General features: G+C 45.4%; 1 protein-coding gene across 1 annotated transcript; it reads left to right on the top strand.

Annotated features, from left to right (window-relative positions):
* Window positions 1–1,164: 1,164 nt before the first annotated feature.
* PLEKHF1 (pleckstrin homology and FYVE domain containing 1) lies at window positions 1,165–15,721 on the top strand. Its single transcript, XM_081924127.1, has 3 exons — window positions 1,165–1,502; window positions 1,811–2,333; window positions 11,212–15,721. Exon 3 carries the CDS (start codon window positions 11,225–11,227, stop codon window positions 12,032–12,034), a length of 810 nt encoding a protein of 269 aa, XP_081780253.1. The 5' UTR covers window positions 1,165–1,502; window positions 1,811–2,333; window positions 11,212–11,224; the 3' UTR covers window positions 12,035–15,721.
* Window positions 15,722–18,857: the final 3,136 nt, after the last annotated feature.

The raw sequence follows: 18,857 nt of genomic DNA, 5'->3' as shown, positions 1-18,857 counted from the left end.
GGAACTATTGTGGTCCAAAAGAGCGGGTGGAGACAAACATCCTTTAATAAAAAGACTTGCCATGAGTCTTTTCTCCCCAAGGGCAAATCTGGTTCTTCCCGCCTTTCTAATAAATTTAATAGGTTTATTTGCCAGCAAATCAAACAGTGCTTCAGTAGCTGATCTTGCAACTTCTTCCCCATGCTTGGGAATATTGTTTTTTTAATAATAATAATAATATGCCACTTTATTGAATTTATTGAGTTTATTAAATTGAAAGTTTGCCCGCTGCCTACCTTTTAAAGATGATTGAAAGATAGATAGCTAGATGATAGATTAGATGATAGATGATAGATAGATAGATAGATAGATAGATAGATAGATGATAGATAGATAGATGATAGATAGATAGATAGATAGATAGATAGATAGATAGATAGATACCCAGATGACTGCTGGGTGGGGGAGTAGGTTTGTGCCTTCATAAGCACCAGACAGTCATAGGAATACAGAAAGTTGCCTCATGCCGAGTCAGACTCTGGGGTCAATCTAGCTCAGTATTGTCTGCACGGGCTGGCAGAAGCTCTCTAGCTTTCAGGTAGGGGACACCCCAGCCCTACCTGGAGATGCTGACAATTGTACCTGGGACCTTCTGAATGCAAAGGAAATGCTCTATTGCTGAGCCACGGCCCTTCCCCACTAGCTTCTGTGCACAGTTTGCCTCTGCCACACAAAAAATGCAGAATTGGTCTCCTCTTGTTCCTGGAGAGAAGCTGGTTTGTTACCACAAAATACTTCCTCTCACAGCAATCTGATGACTCAAAAGGTGTGTGTTTTACTACATCTACAGCCCTCCCAATGCTATAATGCTCATCTCTGACTATTGCTGGCTAGGGGTGGATGGGCTGTGCTCCAAATACACAGCTGTTGACTGGGAAGTTGGTTTTGGCCAAAGTCTTCCCAGGCTCTGCACTGGCTCTAAGACACCATCTGCTCCCAGGTGGCTTTCCCACTCCCTCCCTTCCTATCTATTTCCTCCCTTCCTAGATTCCTTCCCAGGGAGGATATGTCAGCATCTGTTACTCTCCAGATAAGGTCTGACAAAGGTACTATTATTTCCCTCGATCTGGACATCAACAGAAGTATAGTGTCCAGATCAAAGGAAGTGATAGTATCATTCTATTCTGCCTTCGTCAGACCACACCTGGAGTCCTGTGCACAGTTCTGGGCACCGCAATTTAAGAAGGGCATTGGCAAGCTGGAATGTGTGCAATCCAGGGTCAACAAGATGTTCAAGGGTCTGGAAACCAAGCCTTATGAGGAAAGGTTGAGGGAGCTGAATATGTTTAGCCTGAAGAAGAGATGACTGAGGCGAGATATGATAGCCATCTTCAAACATCTAAAGGGCTGTCACGTGGAAGATGAAGCAAGTTGTTTTCTTCTGCTCCGGAGGATAGGACCCAAACCAATGGCTTCAAGTTACAAGAAAGGAGGTTTCAACCATTAGAAAGCATTTGCTGAAGGTAAGAGCTGTTTGACAGTGGAATGGATTCCCTTGGAAGGTGCTGGAGTCTCTTTCACTGCAAGTTTTTAAACAGAGCTTAAATTTGTCATGGATGCTTTAGTTGTGACTCCTGCATTGCGGAGGGTTGGACCAGATGACCCTTGAGGTTCCACCCAACTCTAAAATTCTATGATTCTTCGATTTTCCGTTACTAGCAGAATGCAAAGTTTCCATGCACCGCCCCGCCGCTTTAAGTCACCCTTGCTCTTTTTTCTTCCTTCCCCTCTTCTTGTCCCCCCCCCCGCTCTCTCTTTTTCACCCGCCCAGCCAAACTCACCAGCCTCCGACTGCGCCCTCTGATTGGCCGCCGTTGTTTTCGGGGGCGTGGCTACGCGTGGAATGCTGAGACTGAGCGTCCCAGAACCGGACGGTCCTGCTTCGGAGGCGGCCTGTTGATTGGCTCGTGACACTTACGGAAAGCGGGGAGAATGGAATGTTGGGGACTCTGAGCGTTCCAGAGATACTTTGCTGTTGTTGTTTCATTCATTTTTTACGCAGCCGCGGATGCGAAAAGGGAAAGAAAGAAAAAAGTAGGGTGAGATTTTGCAGGCGAAAGTCGCCTACTCAGAAGTAGGCTCCATTAAATTCAATGGGACTTGCTTCCAGGGAAGGGTAGCGTTGCAGTCTCAACCTAGAGCCTTCTGCGGAGGCCCTTCTGGATTAAAAATCTTTGGAATTGCACTTTCTGCTGCGAGAGGATCCCTTGAAGGCGGATTCCCAGGCGTCTCTTGGCGGGATCGACGGACTCGGGGACCCGGTTGGGACAGGAACCAGGAAAAGTCACGAGGAGGTACATTCATCTCTCTTGGCTTGACCGCGCTCTCCGCCTTGCACGACCGTAGGCGGGAGAGAAGCGCTGCATGGGGGTGGGGTCTGTGCGAAGGGTCTGTGTACTGTAGCGTCTTTCTATGGGGCTTTGAATTCACCGATCCTTTAAAGTTCCACATACTTTGCAAAACTGTTGCGGTGCCGGCGCCGGACCTGAGAGCGAAGAGCCAGTGCGCTGTTGTAATCTGAAAGGGGCTCTTTTAAAATGCGATTTCCGCCGGTGGGAGCGGCTTTCAAACTTCCATCACGCCAACTCTCTGTGTCCGCTGGCAATCGAAATATACATAAAGTGACGCTTTTCTTCTTTCAAGAATGTACTTGAAATGGACCTAAATGATCTCTTCGGCGTGCCTCATGGGAAGCGATTTATAAATGAAATTAATATTATTATCATCCATAATGATGATGATGTTGCTTACTTTGTTTTTAAATTTATTTATTTGTTTGTTTGTTTGTTTGTTTGTTTGTTTAAGTGTGATGGCAAGGACAGCTGCCAGATTATAGGAAGGGGATGAGATTCTGTAAGGTGGAGTGGTGTGTGTGTGTGTGTGGAGAACCTGTGACTTTCCAGATGTTGATGAACTCCACCTCCCCTGAGCTCCATCCAGCCTGGCCAAAGGTCATGGTTGATGGGAGTGGTAGTCCCAGCAGCAGCAGCAGCATATGGAAGCTTCCACAGCCCAGCTCTTAGGTTTGGGTGTGTATTTAGTGGCGATGGCAGGAATCCTTCAAAGCATGTAGCTAGTGCGTTAAGAAATAGTGAAACCAAGAAGTGCTCCTGTCAGTGTCGAAACAGCTAGGTGACTGTCAAATGTGAGTCAACAGCAGGAGGCTCTGAAAAGGAGGTGAGGCGAGTGAAACAGCTGAGGATCTTGACGCAACTCTACATTATTTGCTCTCACTGTAGCATGACGGTAAAGCCCTCTCTGTTGGTGTCATAGAGAGGATTGATAAGGAACTTCTACACAGGGCCTGCTTGACTTTGTTTCTCCTTCTGTAGCACTCCTGGGTCTTGACCCGTAAGTGGCATCTCTACCTATAACCATGCATTTCAAGCTGGCTGCTGACACTGTCCCATCTGCTTCCTATATTTCATCTGTCACCCTTTCCCCCAGCCTACTAAAGCAAGAGGGACTCCACCATCCCCCCACCCCACCCCACAAATGAGATTGGAGGCAGGTAGATGACAGGGACCACAATGGCTTTAAAAGAGGATTGGGCAAAGTGGGAAAAGGTTCAGAAAAGGGCAGCCAAAATGATCAAGGGGAAGGAGCGAGTTCCCTATGAAGACAGGTTGCAGCATTTGGGGACTTTTCGGCTGAAGAGCAAAGGCTTGCAAGAGGCAGCATGATAGAATTTTATAAAATTATGCATGGCATGGAGAAAGTGGATAGAGTGAGGTTTTTCTTCCCTTTCCCATAACACTGGAACTTTTGGACATCGAATGAAGCTGCATGTTGGATGATTCAGGACCAATGAAATAAAGGACTTGGTCACGCAGCACATAGTTAAATTAAGGAACTCGATCCCACAGGAGACAGTGATGGCCACCAATTTGGGTGGCTTTAGAAGAGAATTGAGACAAACTCATGGAAGAGTGGGCTATCGGTGGCTATGATCTGCCTGCACAACTGGAGGCAGCAATGCTTCTGAATACCAGTTGCTGGAAGCCACAGGAGGGGAGAGAGCTCATGTGCTCCAATCCTGCTTGCTGGTTTCCCACAGGCATCCGGTTAGCCACTGGGAGAACAGGATGCTGGACTAGATGGGCCATTGGCATGAACCAGAAGGTTCTTCTGGTGTTCTTATGGACCCCTTTTCTTCTCTCCCCGCCATCTTCTTTTCTGTAGGCTAAACCAACCCTAGCAGAGTTAAGGCTGGGTGGAGAAGAGAGCAAGATGGAGGCAGCATAATAATCAGAGCCTTCTGTTGCTGCTGAAAATGAAGATTTGTTGTGGCAGGTGTTTCTGGTGGACTTGAGAGTCCACTTTGTCTGGTGTGTTTTGCTTTCCTTGGCATAGTGGTGGAGGAAGAATGGTACTGAACGCTGGCCAAATTAGCCAGGAAATGTAAAGCTTAGTCTGCAGAGATCAAAGGTGGCTAAAGATAAGCACAGCCATGCAGCCAGTTGATGCTCTGGTCTCTGTCTCTGCTCATGTGGGAGTGAGTCAGTGCTCACTCTTTTTAAAAATAAACAATTAGCCACCAATCAGGGTTTTCGGAACAACAACAGCATTTGACACAGATGGATCTCACTAGGAAAATGGCTCCAGAGGGCTTGGGCCACAGACAGAGAAAGTTTTGTGCCACAGTCCCAGCCTCTAACATCTATGCAATCATGAGGCAGGAGGTCTGGAGACAGCCTGCTCCCATTTGCTGTAAGCAGATGGGCACCAGTGGGGTAACTGTTTGGGGGCTTTGCAACCAGCCTGTCAGGCTCACCCTCCCAAGCACGACTCTGATTCAGTCCTGTGCAACTTCCACGGAGTTTCTTCTGAAACCAGTGGCATCCCAGGCAACAGCTTACTCTCCCCAAAGGTGGCCAACATCAGATGCTATTAGTCATTGTCTCAACTGCAGCACAAGAAATGTTTGTGTCAGGGCTTCGCTTCTTGAGTCACTAGATCTCTATAAACCAATGCCTGGCCGCCCTTTCTTTAGAAGTAGCATCTCCACTAGTTTCTACAAGTGAGACCTGCAACAAAATGTTGCAGCACGGAGTATGCTCTGTTCAGCATACCAACCATCTCCATTCCCTGTCTTCCTCTCCATCAGCAGTCAAGGCAGTGTTTCATGGCCATTGAGCATGCCCAGTTGGAATGGTGTATCCTAAAATATAGGAAGCTACCTTATACTGAATCAAACCATTGAACCATCTATCTCAGTACTGTCTGCACTGATAGGCAGCAGTTCCCCAGGGTTTCAGGCAGGGAACTTGCACTGCCTGGATATGCCAGGGATTGAACCTGGGACCTTCTGCATTCAAAGCATATGCTCTGCCACTGAGCTACGGCCCTTCCCTAACATTACTGAGATGAACACTAGGAAACTGCACCTTCCCATGTCCTAAGAGTAACAGCTATCAGTGGGAAGAATGCTCCCAATTTTGCTAAAATGACCGAATATTTTGTGTTCAGTTCTTGTGACAAGAAGGTATGTTTTACTCTTCAAGCATTTCAAAAGTTTTTGTTCCATGTGACAGGATAGCGGCCCATGGAAGCAAAGTTGTTTGAATCCCCGCCCCATTGAAATCCATGTAACAAGGCTGTACGCTTACTTTGGCCCCATTGAGCTCAGTAGGGTTACCTTTAAGTCAGCATGCAACAGAATTGTACTATTAAAGTGCTTAACTTTGGCAGCAGGGGGTTCAAGATGTGCTCTGCAGCAGTTAAGACCCCTGACTCCAACTAAGCCATACTACCAACTAAGTAGACCCACTGAAATTAGCCATGTCCATTGACTTCAATGGGCCTACTCTGAGTAGGGCTAGCAGTTTTCCCATGTGTGTGTGTGTTAACTAAGGTTCTTGGAGCTTTAAATCACAGCTGCAGCCTTGACGAAAGACTGTGCCTATCACCTAACAGCTGCAAATGATTGCTAAAAGCCAGTGCGAAGGAGCTAAACTTGCTCTCTGAACTGGTCAGCTGTCTGCTCTGAAAATTTGCTGAGTCACAATATTGTTTTGCTTCAGAGTTCAGATTCCTCTCATTCCGATCTTGTTGTTTTCTGCATCTGCATTATTTCCCAGCCTTGTTATTGAATTTGTTCCAGGTTTTTTTCTTCTTCTTTGAAACTGGCAATGGGTTGTTTTGTGGAGGCCAACAACCTCTCCACATTTTGCTGTTACCCATGAACTGATCCTGCCGCCTTTCCTGGGTGAATCACTTCAGTTCTACCTTTCACCCAGTTCTTTCCCCTAGAAATTGCACAATGTAGGACAGTCATGAATTTATTGGGTGCCTCCCAGTGGATTCCTTAACCAGGATCACTTCTGTCGCTGCAGGCTTTGAGATCAAATCACTTCTGAAGAGCTCTGCAATGGTTTCATTTTCATGTTATATTACACCTGTGTCACTCGCGAAACTATTACTTGTGAAACTATTTGGCTGTTGTGGCTTCTAAAGAACCCTGGGAGCTACAGATGTTGTTATTATTATTGTCATCTACATGTATTTGCCCCTTTTTACAAAAATAAAAGCCTCCAAGTGACTTAACAATACAGCAGGATTTTTTTAAAAAAACCAACCAATGCATCATAGAAGACACCAGAAATGTTCATCTGATATAATATTAAAGATAGCCCTTCCCATACCCACCTAAATATGAACCCTGATGCAGGGGCCAGCTTGGTTACCAAAGGCCAAAAGTCAATGAAAAGTGCCTAGTGCCTAAACACTGATAATGACGGGGTTTTTCCTGTGGAGTGTGTTCCACAGATATAGGGGGCCACCACTGAAAAGATCCCCTCCATGGTGGATTAAGCCAGGAGAATTACAGATAACTAAATCCAGGGGCTTTTAGTGGGTGAAGTCAAAGGGATTAACTTTCCTTCATAATCTCTTCCGGAGTGGGGGGTGGAGATGGTCACTTCCTTACCATAAAATAATTAAGAGGTGGTCAAGTGGGTGCATCACTCCTCATACATTGATACTCCAAGAAGCTCAGGGTGGCATACACAGTTCTTTCCGTTTTATCCTCACAACAACCCTGCAAGGTAGGGTAGTCTGAGGGGGGAGACAGACAGACAGACAGACAGACAGACAGACTGGCCCACTGTCACTCAGTGGGGCTTCATACCCGAGGGGTGGGGAGTTTGATGCTCATAAAACCATAGAAATGTAGAGCTGGAAGGGACCTCAAGGATCGTCTAGTAGTCCCACCGCCTGCAATGCAGGAATCGCAATGAAAGCATCCATGGCAGATAGCTGTCCAGCTTCTGCTTAAAAGCCTCCCATGAAGTCTTCAAGTTCTTAGTTCAGAGCTGAGTCTAACCTCTACTCCACACTGGCTCCTTATAGGTGACAAAACACGTGAGAGGAGAGCTGTTGCCTGCGTAAGCTTTCCAAACACTGACTGGCTGGCTGGGGCCAGTGGATTAGGTGACCCCTTGGCCTGACCCAGCAGAGCTGCTCTTTACATTTATGGGGAAAAGGTTGGTTTCGATGGAACAGAGAAAGAGGGGGGTTTGCACCCCATTGCCACCCTGGTGTGGAGTTCCAAGTGGCTTAGAGCTTTCCTGCTAAGAACCCTTTTGCTTTTCATCCTTGGTCTCCACCAAGGGGTACAATTAATGCCGCCCTGTGCAAAGCTTGGGAACGTTTTGCATTACAAGACAGAAGTCCACAGAAGAGTCCTGTGAAACTAATCAGCCCCGCGGATTCTGTGATGAAAGGTTACTAGAGGCCTCCTGCCAAGAGCTCTCATGAAAACAACCTCTCGCTAATAGCTATGAAAGGTTGGCTCCAACGGTCCTTTTTATATATATAATTGGAGTTTGCCGTTCTCTGCTGTGTGTTCCCACTTCAAATGGGCACCGAGATCAGAGGTACTGTAGTTTTTAGTTTTCTTTCCTTTTCATGCTTCTCCCTCCCCTCCTGTTCTGTAGTGTGCAAAAGTCATTATGTTCATAATAGCAGAAGCAAAGCGACTCCGTGGTGGCTTTTAGTTTTGTCTTTTAAATATAAAACGATCACGCTGGCTGATGGTGGGGCAGTCGGTCCTTCACTATTACAGACTGATCCTCAAAGCAACTCGGCAGTGCATTTGTTTCTTTTCTTTAAAAATAAATAAATGCTGAAGAAGCTTCCATGGTCCTTAAGCTGAACAGCTCTTATGCACACTTATAAATTGCTGCTGTTTCTAATCACCTACAGTGAGCGCAAAATTGCCTCCAGGTGAAAAGGCGTTTTTTGTGTGAAATAAAAGTGATTCTTAATCATAGAATTGTAGAGTCAGAAGGGACCCTGAGGATCACGTGGCCCAGCCCCCTGCAATGCAGGGATCTGCATCTGATGCCCCATGGCATCACGGATTCCTTCTTGCAGGCTGTTGGGGAAATAAAACATGGCTGTAGTTGTGTGTGGGCTAGTAACTTTTGTAGGCTTAAGAAGAAGAGTTTGGATTTGATATCCCGCCTTTCACTCCCTTTAAGGAGTCTCAAAGCGGCTAACATTCTCCTTTCCCTTCCTCCCCCACAACAAACACTCTGTGAGGTGAACGGGGCTGAGAGACTTCAGAGAAGTGTGACTGGCCCAAGGTCACCCAGCAGCTGCAGGTGGAGGAGCAGGAAGTGAACCCGGTTCACCAGATTACGAGTCTACCACTCTTAACCACTACACCACACTGGCTGTTGGATCATCTAGTCCAGCATCTTGTTCTCACAGTGGCCAACCAGATGCGTGTGGGGAAATCCACAAGGAGGATTCAAGTGCAAGAGCACCCTCCCCTCGTGGCGAGCCCCTGAGTTGGGTTAGGCTTTCTTTTTTGGCTCCTTCTCGTTTCTTGGCCCTGCTTGGCTGTTCAGTTGGACCAAAATACGATTTTAGTTAATTTTTATAGAAAGTTTAACAAAGTGAAAAGAAACAACTGCCCCACCACCAGCTCACATTAATAATACAATGACCATCAATACACCAATCTCAGTTTAGGCACGCGAGTCAAGATATGTCATATAAATGTCCTGATAGATATCCAAGCCAAATCGACATTCACAAGAAATGAGTTCAAATGTGGCAAGGGCAGTGTGGTCCTCAAGATCATTGCATAACAGATTGTGGGTGTTTCGTTTTTTTCCAGGCTGGAAGAATAAGGGAGTTCTGGAACAGTCATGAAACTTTCACAAAATGTAACAAGAGCCTCCTAGCTTAATTCCTGGGAATGTTGATACAAACACAGTTTCACTGAGTTTTGTGGGCCCTCCTTGAGAAATGTAGGGGAAATCTCTTCCCATCAATAGTGACTGGTACATTCTTGAGCAACATCTAACAGACTGCATTGTCAACATGATCATTCTAGCGGTTTTTAAAACAATTGCCATTGCTAGCACTTTCTCCCTTGCTGTTGTTTCCTCTCTACAAAGCTCTTGTGTGGTGTAGCTGTTGCACATTTTGTGAAGGGAGGTGTCTTGGATATTGAATTTTCAGGGTTATTTTTTATGCTTATTTACAAAGTCATTGTAGAAAAGGAACCTGGCCATGGCATGACCTTCAGTGCTTTGGAGCTGTGTGTTCCTTGGTGAATGATCTCTTAGGTTACCCATTGTGTGTACGTGCAAGAAAAAGCATGTGCTCTCTGTGAACTTCATTTTATATGATGCCTTTGGGAAATGACTCAGTTTCTTCATACATGTGAATGTTTGGCCTGCCACTAGGGTTGCAAAATCTTATTTTGTTCAACACAAGGCAGAACAGTGTGGGTGCACCCTGCACTGCTCATGAACATTTGCAGAGATGTTGCAGAGATATTCACAAAACCATGCAGCTATGATCCTTCCTAGACTGTACCACTTCAGACTGCTGCTAGGGGGACACATTTGAATCCTTCTCCCTTTTGAAAGCATTTTTTTTTCTCCCACTAGGATAACGGGAAAACTAGAGTCTTCTTCCCTGACATGCTAGATTTCTATGTGTGTGGTGTCCTTGACATGTGGGAATATCCAAACATGTAAGACACACACACAAACATTCTGCAGTCATATAGTCCTGAAATGATGGTACCTTCTGATACTGATTACCATGTTTCGCTCGGTGTTTTGGTATCAGGTGTTTGTACATATGTGATCATGCATGCATAGAATTATGATGGGGGTTGCTGTAGAAAAGTAATTCTGGTTTTGTCTTATTACATGGGCAAAGGCGCTTTTCAGAGTCTTGACATTTTGAATTCAGCCACTGGGATGTTAAGTGGGGGGAGCATAAGGTCATGGCACTGACGAGGGAAGATACATAAGCATAGGCAGTGGCCAATCTAGGCCATCATGCTGTTCTCACTGGTTAACCAGTTGCCTTTTGGAAACCCACAAATGAACCTGGGCACAACTACATATGAAGGCAGCCCTGTTTAGAGAAGTTTTGAATGTCTGATGTTTTAATGTATTTTTTATATTTTGTTGGAAGCCACCCAGAGTGGCTGGGGAAACCCAGCCAGATGGGCAGGGTATGAATAATAAATTATTATTATTATTATTATTATTATTATTATTATTATTATTATTATTATTCCAGTTCTGCAGTTCCCAGCAACTGGTATTCAGAAGCATAGCTGCCTCTGCCAGTGAAAGTAGAGCATAGCCATTGGGCTTAGTAGCTAGTTATAGCCATATTCTCCTTTTGTATAATGTTTTAATGCCATCCAGGTTGGTGGCCATCACTGCCTCTTGTGGTAGTGAATTCTATAGCCTAGCTATGCACCATGCGAAGAAGTTTCTTTTACCTGTCCTGAATATTCCAACATTCAGCTTCATTAGATGTCCCCAAGTTCTCACATTATGAGAAGGGGAGAACAGCTTTTCTCTGTCCACTTTCTCCACACCCTGCATCATTTTATATGCCTCGATCGTGTTGTCTCTTGCCTGCCTTTTCTCCAAAACAGGGTTTCCCAAACTTGGGTCTCCAGCTATTGTTGGACTACAACTCCCATCATCCCTAGCTAGCAGGATCGGTGGTCAGGGATGATGGGAATTGTAGTCCAGCTGGAGACTCAAATGTGGGAAACTCTGCTCTAAACAAAAAAAACCCCTGATTGTCGCAACCTTTCCTCTTAGGGGAGTTACTCTCACTTCCTTGATCCTTTTGGTCTCAGATTCAGCAGTCACAGCTTCTGTTTTCCTTCCTTGCTTCCAGGTGACCTGTCAAGATGGTAGACCATTTGGCCAACACTGAGATCAACAGCCAACGCATTGCGACTGTGGAGAGCTGCTTTGGAGCATCCGGCCAGCCGTTGGCCATACCTGGAAGGGTCCTCTTGGGCGAAGGGATTTTGACCAAAGAATGCCGGAAGAAAGCCAAACCGCGGATCTTCTTCCTGTTCAACGACATCCTTGTGTATGGAAGCATTGTGATCAACAGGAGGAAGTACAGCTCCCAACACATCATACCACTTGACGAAGTCACCCTGGAGACTTTGCCGGATACCCTGCAGATGAAGAACCGTTGGATGATCAAAACGGCCAAGAAGTCCTTCGTTGTTTCCGCCGCTTCCCTTACCGAGAGGAAAGAATGGATCAGCCACCTGGAGGAATGCATCCGCCACTTGCTGTCCAAGATGGGCCAGCAGCCCCCCACGGAACACGCCGCCCCCTGGATCCCAGACAAGGCCACCGACATCTGCATGCGCTGCACGCAAACCAAGTTCTCCACTCTCACGCGCAGGCACCACTGTCGGAAGTGTGGCTTTGTGGTGTGCGGAGACTGCTCTCGGCAAAGGTTCCTGATGCCCCGGCTGTCCCCGAAGCCTTTAAGGGTGTGCAACCTTTGCTACAAACAGCTGGTGTCAGCGAAAAAGGAGAGCGAGGAACAGTCGAAGACAGCCCATTCTCCTCTGGTTGGCTATGAGCCCTCCAGCGGAGATGACAGCGACAGGTCCGACGAGGACAGAGTGGAACAGTGGTCAGCAGAGGCAGAGTTTTACACGTCCAACACAGCTTGGTCATCTTTCCATAGCTGACCCCTGCATGGCCTTGTTAATTTCAGGGGCCGCATGCTTATTTCTGAGGAATACAGGGAACACACACTTTCCAAAGTGCACTTTTCAGAGGAGTAGCTTTCATCGTGTCTTTTGGTCCCTTGTGTTTTCCTCCTCTGTGGCTAAGGAAGAAGATACTGAATCAAACTAAGATATGCGAGAGCCTGCTTGTCTCCTCTAAGGCCTGGCCTGCTCTATATATTTGAAGCAGTACCATTCCGCTTCAAGTAGTCATGGCTATGGGGAAGGGCTGTAGCTCAGCAGTAGAGCATCTGCCTTGTGTGCTGAAGGTCTCAGGTTCAATCCCCAATAGCATCTCCATCTAGGGCTAGGTGAGACTCCTGTCTGAAACTCTGGGAAGCCACTGCCAGTCAGTGGAGACCATTCTGAACTAGGTGGATCCAGTGGTCTGATTCAGGAAGCTTCCTATGCTTCCCTTCATGAATCCTGGGAGCTGTCATTTGTTAAGTGTGTTGAGAGTTGTGAGGAGACCCTTTATTCAGTCCACAGAGCTACAGTTTCCAGAACTATCCATTCCTCTTCCCAGGGAACTCTGGGAATTGTAGAGGTCTCCTCTCTGCACCCTGAACAAACCACAGTTCCTAGGATTCTTTGTGGAAAGCCATGACTTTTGAAGTGGTACGATACTGCTTTAAATGTATAGTGCAGATGGGGCCTAACAGCGAGTTGTTTTTATTGGCATTTGAGACAGAGCCGAATTGGACCCCCAACACATCAGGTGTTGAGCGTTGCTGAAAGTTTTGGTCCCTTTGATAGATTTGGGGGCACCTGAAATGTTGACTTTCAGCTTGGGCATTTTGCAGGCTTGGGCATCAGAACGGCACCCACCCCAACTTATGGTCTTTGTCTTTCTTACACCCAGGAGTCAAATTCTGGATCCATAAATGATAAGTTATAAAATCGAGAGGAAGATCCCCTTCAGTTTTTAAACTGACAGCACCATGCAGAAATTAATCAAGGGCTTATAATATGATTGTATAACAAGAATCTAGTTTTTTTGTTTTTTTTAGGCTCTTCACAGAAGGATGCACTTTTTTTATCTGCTTGATGCAGAAGGAGGGTAGGGCCTTCTTGACTGAGTAGGGATTGAAATGAACAGAAAAAGTTTTGGAGATGAGCATTTCGAAATGAAGGTTTTTGGAGCAGCTTTGTCATGTGAGCAGATGGCTTCTTAACGGTGGTATTGTATTACGAGTACTGGCTTGTATATATATACATACTAAGTTTGGCTTTGCTTCCTGGCCCCAATTTTTTATTACTGTTGTTTTTATTATTCAAAACAACAAGAGGGAGAAATGTTACAATGCTTTGTTTGTGGGGTGCACAGTCCTTTTGCAACCAACTGTCATGTTTTCCACATGTGGTAAATCATACAAATAACTGAAAACACTATATATGTGAAACGCTAAAAATAGTTTGTAGACAAAAGGTGGTGGTGTGGCTTTTCCTGGAGGTGGGGGAAGGACCCGGTTGTTTCCGCCAGCAAAGTTTTTTAAAGACTCTGCACTTAACAGTTGCTCCCACCTGATGCAACACCAGTCATTGACAGCAGAAAAGCCTTGTTAACATTAATTTAAAAGAAAAGAACTCATTCCTTACTCCAGTAGAATGTAGGTTAACTCTTTTCTGTTGGCAACTGTTAGACAGCAGCAACTTGGTTGCCACAACAAATGTTATATTGGACCTTAATGTCAACCACAGGGTTGTTAGCCTGTTCAGTTACCTTGTTTTTTATACTCCTCTGGTTTTTTGGAGCAAATATGTTGACTGGCATTTTTATACTTACCGTTTTCTAATCTGTGGGTTTTTATTTTCATTGGTCAATGTGTTTACATCAGAGCTGTTGGTCAACAAGCTTTTTAAGTTAATTAACCAGGCTTTTCTCTCTCCCTTTAATGGATGCATACAGTTCTGATTTAATACTAAGTGGCCTTAATGCAATTTTCAGGTCTCTTCTTGAAGATTAGTGCATGCTGATGGAAAAATAACACAAAAACACTAGGACCCCATTCGACTGCCATGGCACGCTGTATGGTGCAGTGGTTAGAGTGACGGACTAAGACCTGGGAGAGGCCAGGGTTGAAATCCTCAGTCGACCGTGAAGCTCACTTGGTGACCTTGGGCCCGGCACCGCCGCTCAGCCTCACGGGGTTGTTGTGGGGATTAAATGAGGAACGGGAGAAGAACCAGGTATGCCAGCTTGAGCACCTTGCAGAAAAAGATGGGGTAAAAACGCAATGAATTAAAAATTGCCGCAGAGGACAGATATTGCAGCCTAGTCATACTTGCTCAGATGAGATCAGTTTTGTCTACACCAGGAGACATATCAAGATGTTGCTGGACTACAAATAAATTCTGGTTATTGTCTATGATGACTTGGACTGATGGGAGTTGCAGTACAGCTACATCTGGAAGTCAGTGCCAGCTGGCATTGGCTTTCCAAGGTTTCAAGCAGAGGACATGCTTAGCCTAACCTGAAGATGCTGGGGATTGAACCAAGGACCTTCTGTGTGCAAAGTAGATGTTCTGTATCAGGGCTTGAGAACCAGATCTGGCCAGTGGACCAGACTGTTACCTCCCCCACCCCTTGCACACCAGGTCCGACAGGTGGATGTAGAGGATCCCTTGAGATCACAATGATGTCAGGTGGCCCTTTTCACCAGCCCCTTCCAAAGGGCTAGGCTGTGCAGCGCCTTGAAGAGAGCTTCTCAAGATCTGACAACCAGCTGATCGTTGGGTCTTCAAGTGACCCTTTCAAGGTGCCATCTTTCCCAGAGCTTTGCATAGGCAAATCCCCTTTTGACTGAGGAGGGCATGGGCTTGGCTGAAACGACCTTGTGGGCCAGCTGGAGAGGTCTGGTGGGCTGAAAGAGGCCCGCAAGCTAGAGGTTCTCCACCCTGCTCTCTTGCTCACCTGCCCATGCCGTGGGAATTCTTGTAACATTTGTTGAGAGGGGCAGCCTATGTATGGATGGCTTTACAGTTTGGTAGCAAAGCCCGTGCTCTGCCTGCAGACGGTCGTTGGTTTGAACTGAACCGAAGGCCACCTACTGAAAGCTGTGTGGAACTAATGCAACACCCTATTTTCCATATGTGCCTAAATCCATTACTGGATTGTGGTGGAGGCTTTTTGCCTTTATAATCTGCTTCTATTAGGATATGCACACTATTTAATGGAGCGTGTAATCTTCAAGATACGGACTAATGGCAGGAAGCCACAGTCATGGCTACTTTGTCACTTAAAAAGAAAAGCCGTCCAAAATGAGTAGCTGACCATGTGATTTTGATTTTAAATGCCGTCCAGCCTGCTGTGAACTGAATGGACTCTCCGGGTGCTAGGTGGATGTTTCCAAGTTGCAAAGAAAGAGCTGGAAAAGTGAAGATTAATGAGAAGGAGCTTGGCCTGCTTTCCCCTCCCCCTCCATGGAGTTCATTCTTTTCCAACTGACTACATTCCCCCAAGTCCTGTGTCAGCTGAAACAGTACCTCGCCTGCCCTTGCCCATGGAAAACAGCGTAGAAATTGGCCAGCAAAAGCCATAACCGAAACAGATGTTTCTGGTTTTAAGGAGCATTTAAAAAGGAAAAAAAAAACCTTTTGTCTTGTTTTCCTCCCTCATGTGGCTCAAATAAATAGCAATAACAATGGCGTGTTTATGGAGTGTTGTTCCCATGATGCTTTGCAAGGCATTGTACTTAAGCTAAATGAGGGATATGGACAGCTGGAGGTTGGTTGCATGAATCTAGGCCCCATTCTAGGCCCTGTTCCCCAAAACTCTCACACAAACTGGCCATGTTCTCCACAGAGGAGACACAAAGGCCACATTTGCACCATACATATAAAGTGCTGTGATGCCACACTCTTCTCTCAAAGCGTTCTGGGAGCTGTAGTTTGCTCAGGGTGTTGGGATAGTTGTTGGGAGACCACTGTTCCCCTCCCAGAGCTCTCCATGAAGAGAGACTGATGGTTAAACCACTCTGGGAATTGGAGGTCTGTGAGCTGAATACGCAGCCTCATAACAACACTGCTATTCTTAACTAAATTTTATTTATAAAAATATTTGTATACCGCTGCTGCGTCATGTGTGTGTGTACACACACACACAATGCTGCAGTATGTATATATGCAGTTTACAGCGGTAAAACCACACTAATGAAAACCATATTTTAAAAGTTAAACACAGACATCAATGAACCATTGTGGAAGGATGTATTCCACCTGCAATAGGCCTGGTGGAACAGAAAAGTTTTCAGCAGGTGTTTAGAAGTTGGCACAGAAGGTGCCTGCTAAATCTCTAAGGTCAGAGATTCCAGGTGACTCTTTGTCCACAGTGAACGAGGATTGTATTCACTGCACACCCTCACCCCAACTTGCTTTTTAGCTTGTGTTCTGGTGAGCTGCAAGTGAGGAACACTGGGCTGAGCTCTGTGTGTGTGTGTGTAGATTTCAGTGTGTCACCCAGGGAATTTTTGCTGTTTCTGCTCCAAAAAACAGACGACTCTTCTGCATTCTTGCCACCACAGTAGACACTTCTGCATTCTAGTCCTCGGCTGCCGTCCATTCTAGAAGTCTAGAAAGCCATAGAAAACTGTTCCTACTTGTAGTTGGTTCCACAGCTACAACCATTTCTGGACCGGGAAAGCTTGGCCACAGTGGTGCCTGCACGGGTTGCTTCAAGGCTGGATTGCTGCAGTGCGCTCTGTATGGGGCTCCCCTTGCACTTGGTCCAGAAGCTGTGAGGTAGGTTAGGCTGAGAGACTGAGACTGCTCCAAGTCCACCCGGTCAATTTCAGGGCTTATTGGGGGATTTGAATCCTGGTCTCCTATGTCCTAGTCTGACACTAACCTACTATACCACATTGACAACATTCTCCAAATAATTTTATATATTTCTACTAATGCAATTAAATGGCTTTGAAATGCATGAGGCTGCCTATATTAAGTGCTAGGTGCTCTGCAATAACCTTTCCCTCACAGCGCTCTACTGCTTTGTTGTAAGGGCCCCACCACACAAAAATTGTGGTTGGCTTTTGCAGCATGAAGATCAGGAGGGGCGGCTTGGCAGAGACATCTCCTTATTACTCATCTCACCTGCTCACACTCAAACAAAGCCGCAGGAAAATGGCCACAGAAAAGAATGAAACAAAGATGGTGTTGTGGTTTGTAGGGGGGTGCAGCATTACAAGAAAGAAGATTCCACCTAAACATTAGGAAGAACTTCCTGACAGTAAGAGCTGTTCGACAGTGGAATTTGCTGCCAAGGAGTGTGGTGGAGTCTCCTTCTTTGGAGCTCTTTAAGCAGAGGCTTGACAACAGGGGCGCCGACTTATAAAAAATATTGGGGGGGCCCATCCCGGGGTCCTGCCCCGGGAAGTTTTCTAATTTTTAGATGAAAATTAGTGAGTTTTAAAGTTTTTAAAAAGTATTTTAGAGTCATATGATCAACATTAGAACCCCGAAAACTCGACTCTCTATAACTCCACACTCCGGGAAACTCGACAAGCCTGAAACACTTTTTGGCTTTGAAAAAAGAAACAAAACATAAACACGCACGGTATTTTCGTAAAAAGCTAATTTAATTTACAGTAACAATTATGCTTATAGACTATTACAGAGCAGTGAATTTATAGCTCTGAAAAGACTGAAATGATATTTAAATAAATCCTAAACTATCATTAAAAGAATAAAACATAAAATATTGCTGTCGCACAGTAATAGCTCTTTGATTAATAAGTGAAATAGCTAATTTAAGCTTACTTTGAATAAGGCTGAGGGTTCATTAAATAAAAATAATATCTCAAAGTTAATGCTTTAATACAGTTAATAAAGTTAATACAGTATGCCTAATACTGTATGTAAATACTGCAATACTGTATGTAAATAACGGGCTTTAATTGGGTCTTACACCCTAAAAATATTTAAGTATTTGAAAATAACTAATACAGTACTATAGTAATATAGAAATACAGTACTAAACTAGTACTAATATTTTGAAACTGAAAATTTAACATTCTGTATGTATTTAATTCTCTATTTTATAAAGATTTTTAATATCTGACAGTGAGTTTGGAGTAGCCCAATGAAAAAATCCTGAGGATCCATGTGGATCTATGCTTTGTAACCACGTTTTTGCACCACTGTGACCCTAGGCAACAGTGGGTGCGTGATTTTTTTGGTGCAAGATGTAGCCATGGACATGCTATGTGATCTGATGGTGAATTTGGGGTGACCCAATGCAAAAATCCTGAGGATCCATGTGGATCCGTGCTTTGTAACCACGTTTTTGCACCATTGTGGCCCCAGGCCACAGTGGGTGCGTGATTTTTTTGGTGCAGGCTGTAGCCATGGACATGCTATGTTATCTGATGGTGAATTTGGGGTGACCCAATGCAAAAATCCTGAGGATCCATGTGGATCCGTGCTTTGTAACCACGTGTTTGCACCATTGTGGCCCCAGGCCACAGTGGGTGCATGATTTTTTTGGTGCAGGCTGTAGCCATGGACATGCTATGTTATCTGATGGTGAATTTGGGGTGACCCAGTGCAAAGATCCTGTGGATCCATGCTTTGTAACCATGTTTTTGCACCATTGCAGCCCCAGGCAACAGTGGGTGCGTGTTTTTTTTGGTACAGACTGTAGCCATGGACATGTAATGTGATCTGATGGTGAATTTAGGGTGACCCAATGCAAAAATCCTGAGGATCCATGTGGATCCGTGCTTTGTCACCACGTTTTAAATGGGGAGGGAAGGAAAAACACAGAAGGGACAAGAAGCACAAGAGG

This window comes from Podarcis melisellensis (genome assembly GCF_964234715.1).
Source record: "Podarcis melisellensis genome assembly, chromosome: 8".
Classification (NCBI taxonomy): domain Eukaryota; kingdom Metazoa; phylum Chordata; class Lepidosauria; order Squamata; family Lacertidae; genus Podarcis; species Podarcis melisellensis.
Note: the sequence above shows the minus strand (reverse complement) of the source record. Positions and strands in the feature narration are given on the sequence as shown.

What these genes read in the sequence shown, in the direction of transcription:
- PLEKHF1 (XM_081924127.1), top strand. Translation starts at nt 11,225, where the DNA reads ATGGTAGACCATTTGGCCAACACTGAGATCAACAGCCAACGCATTGCG.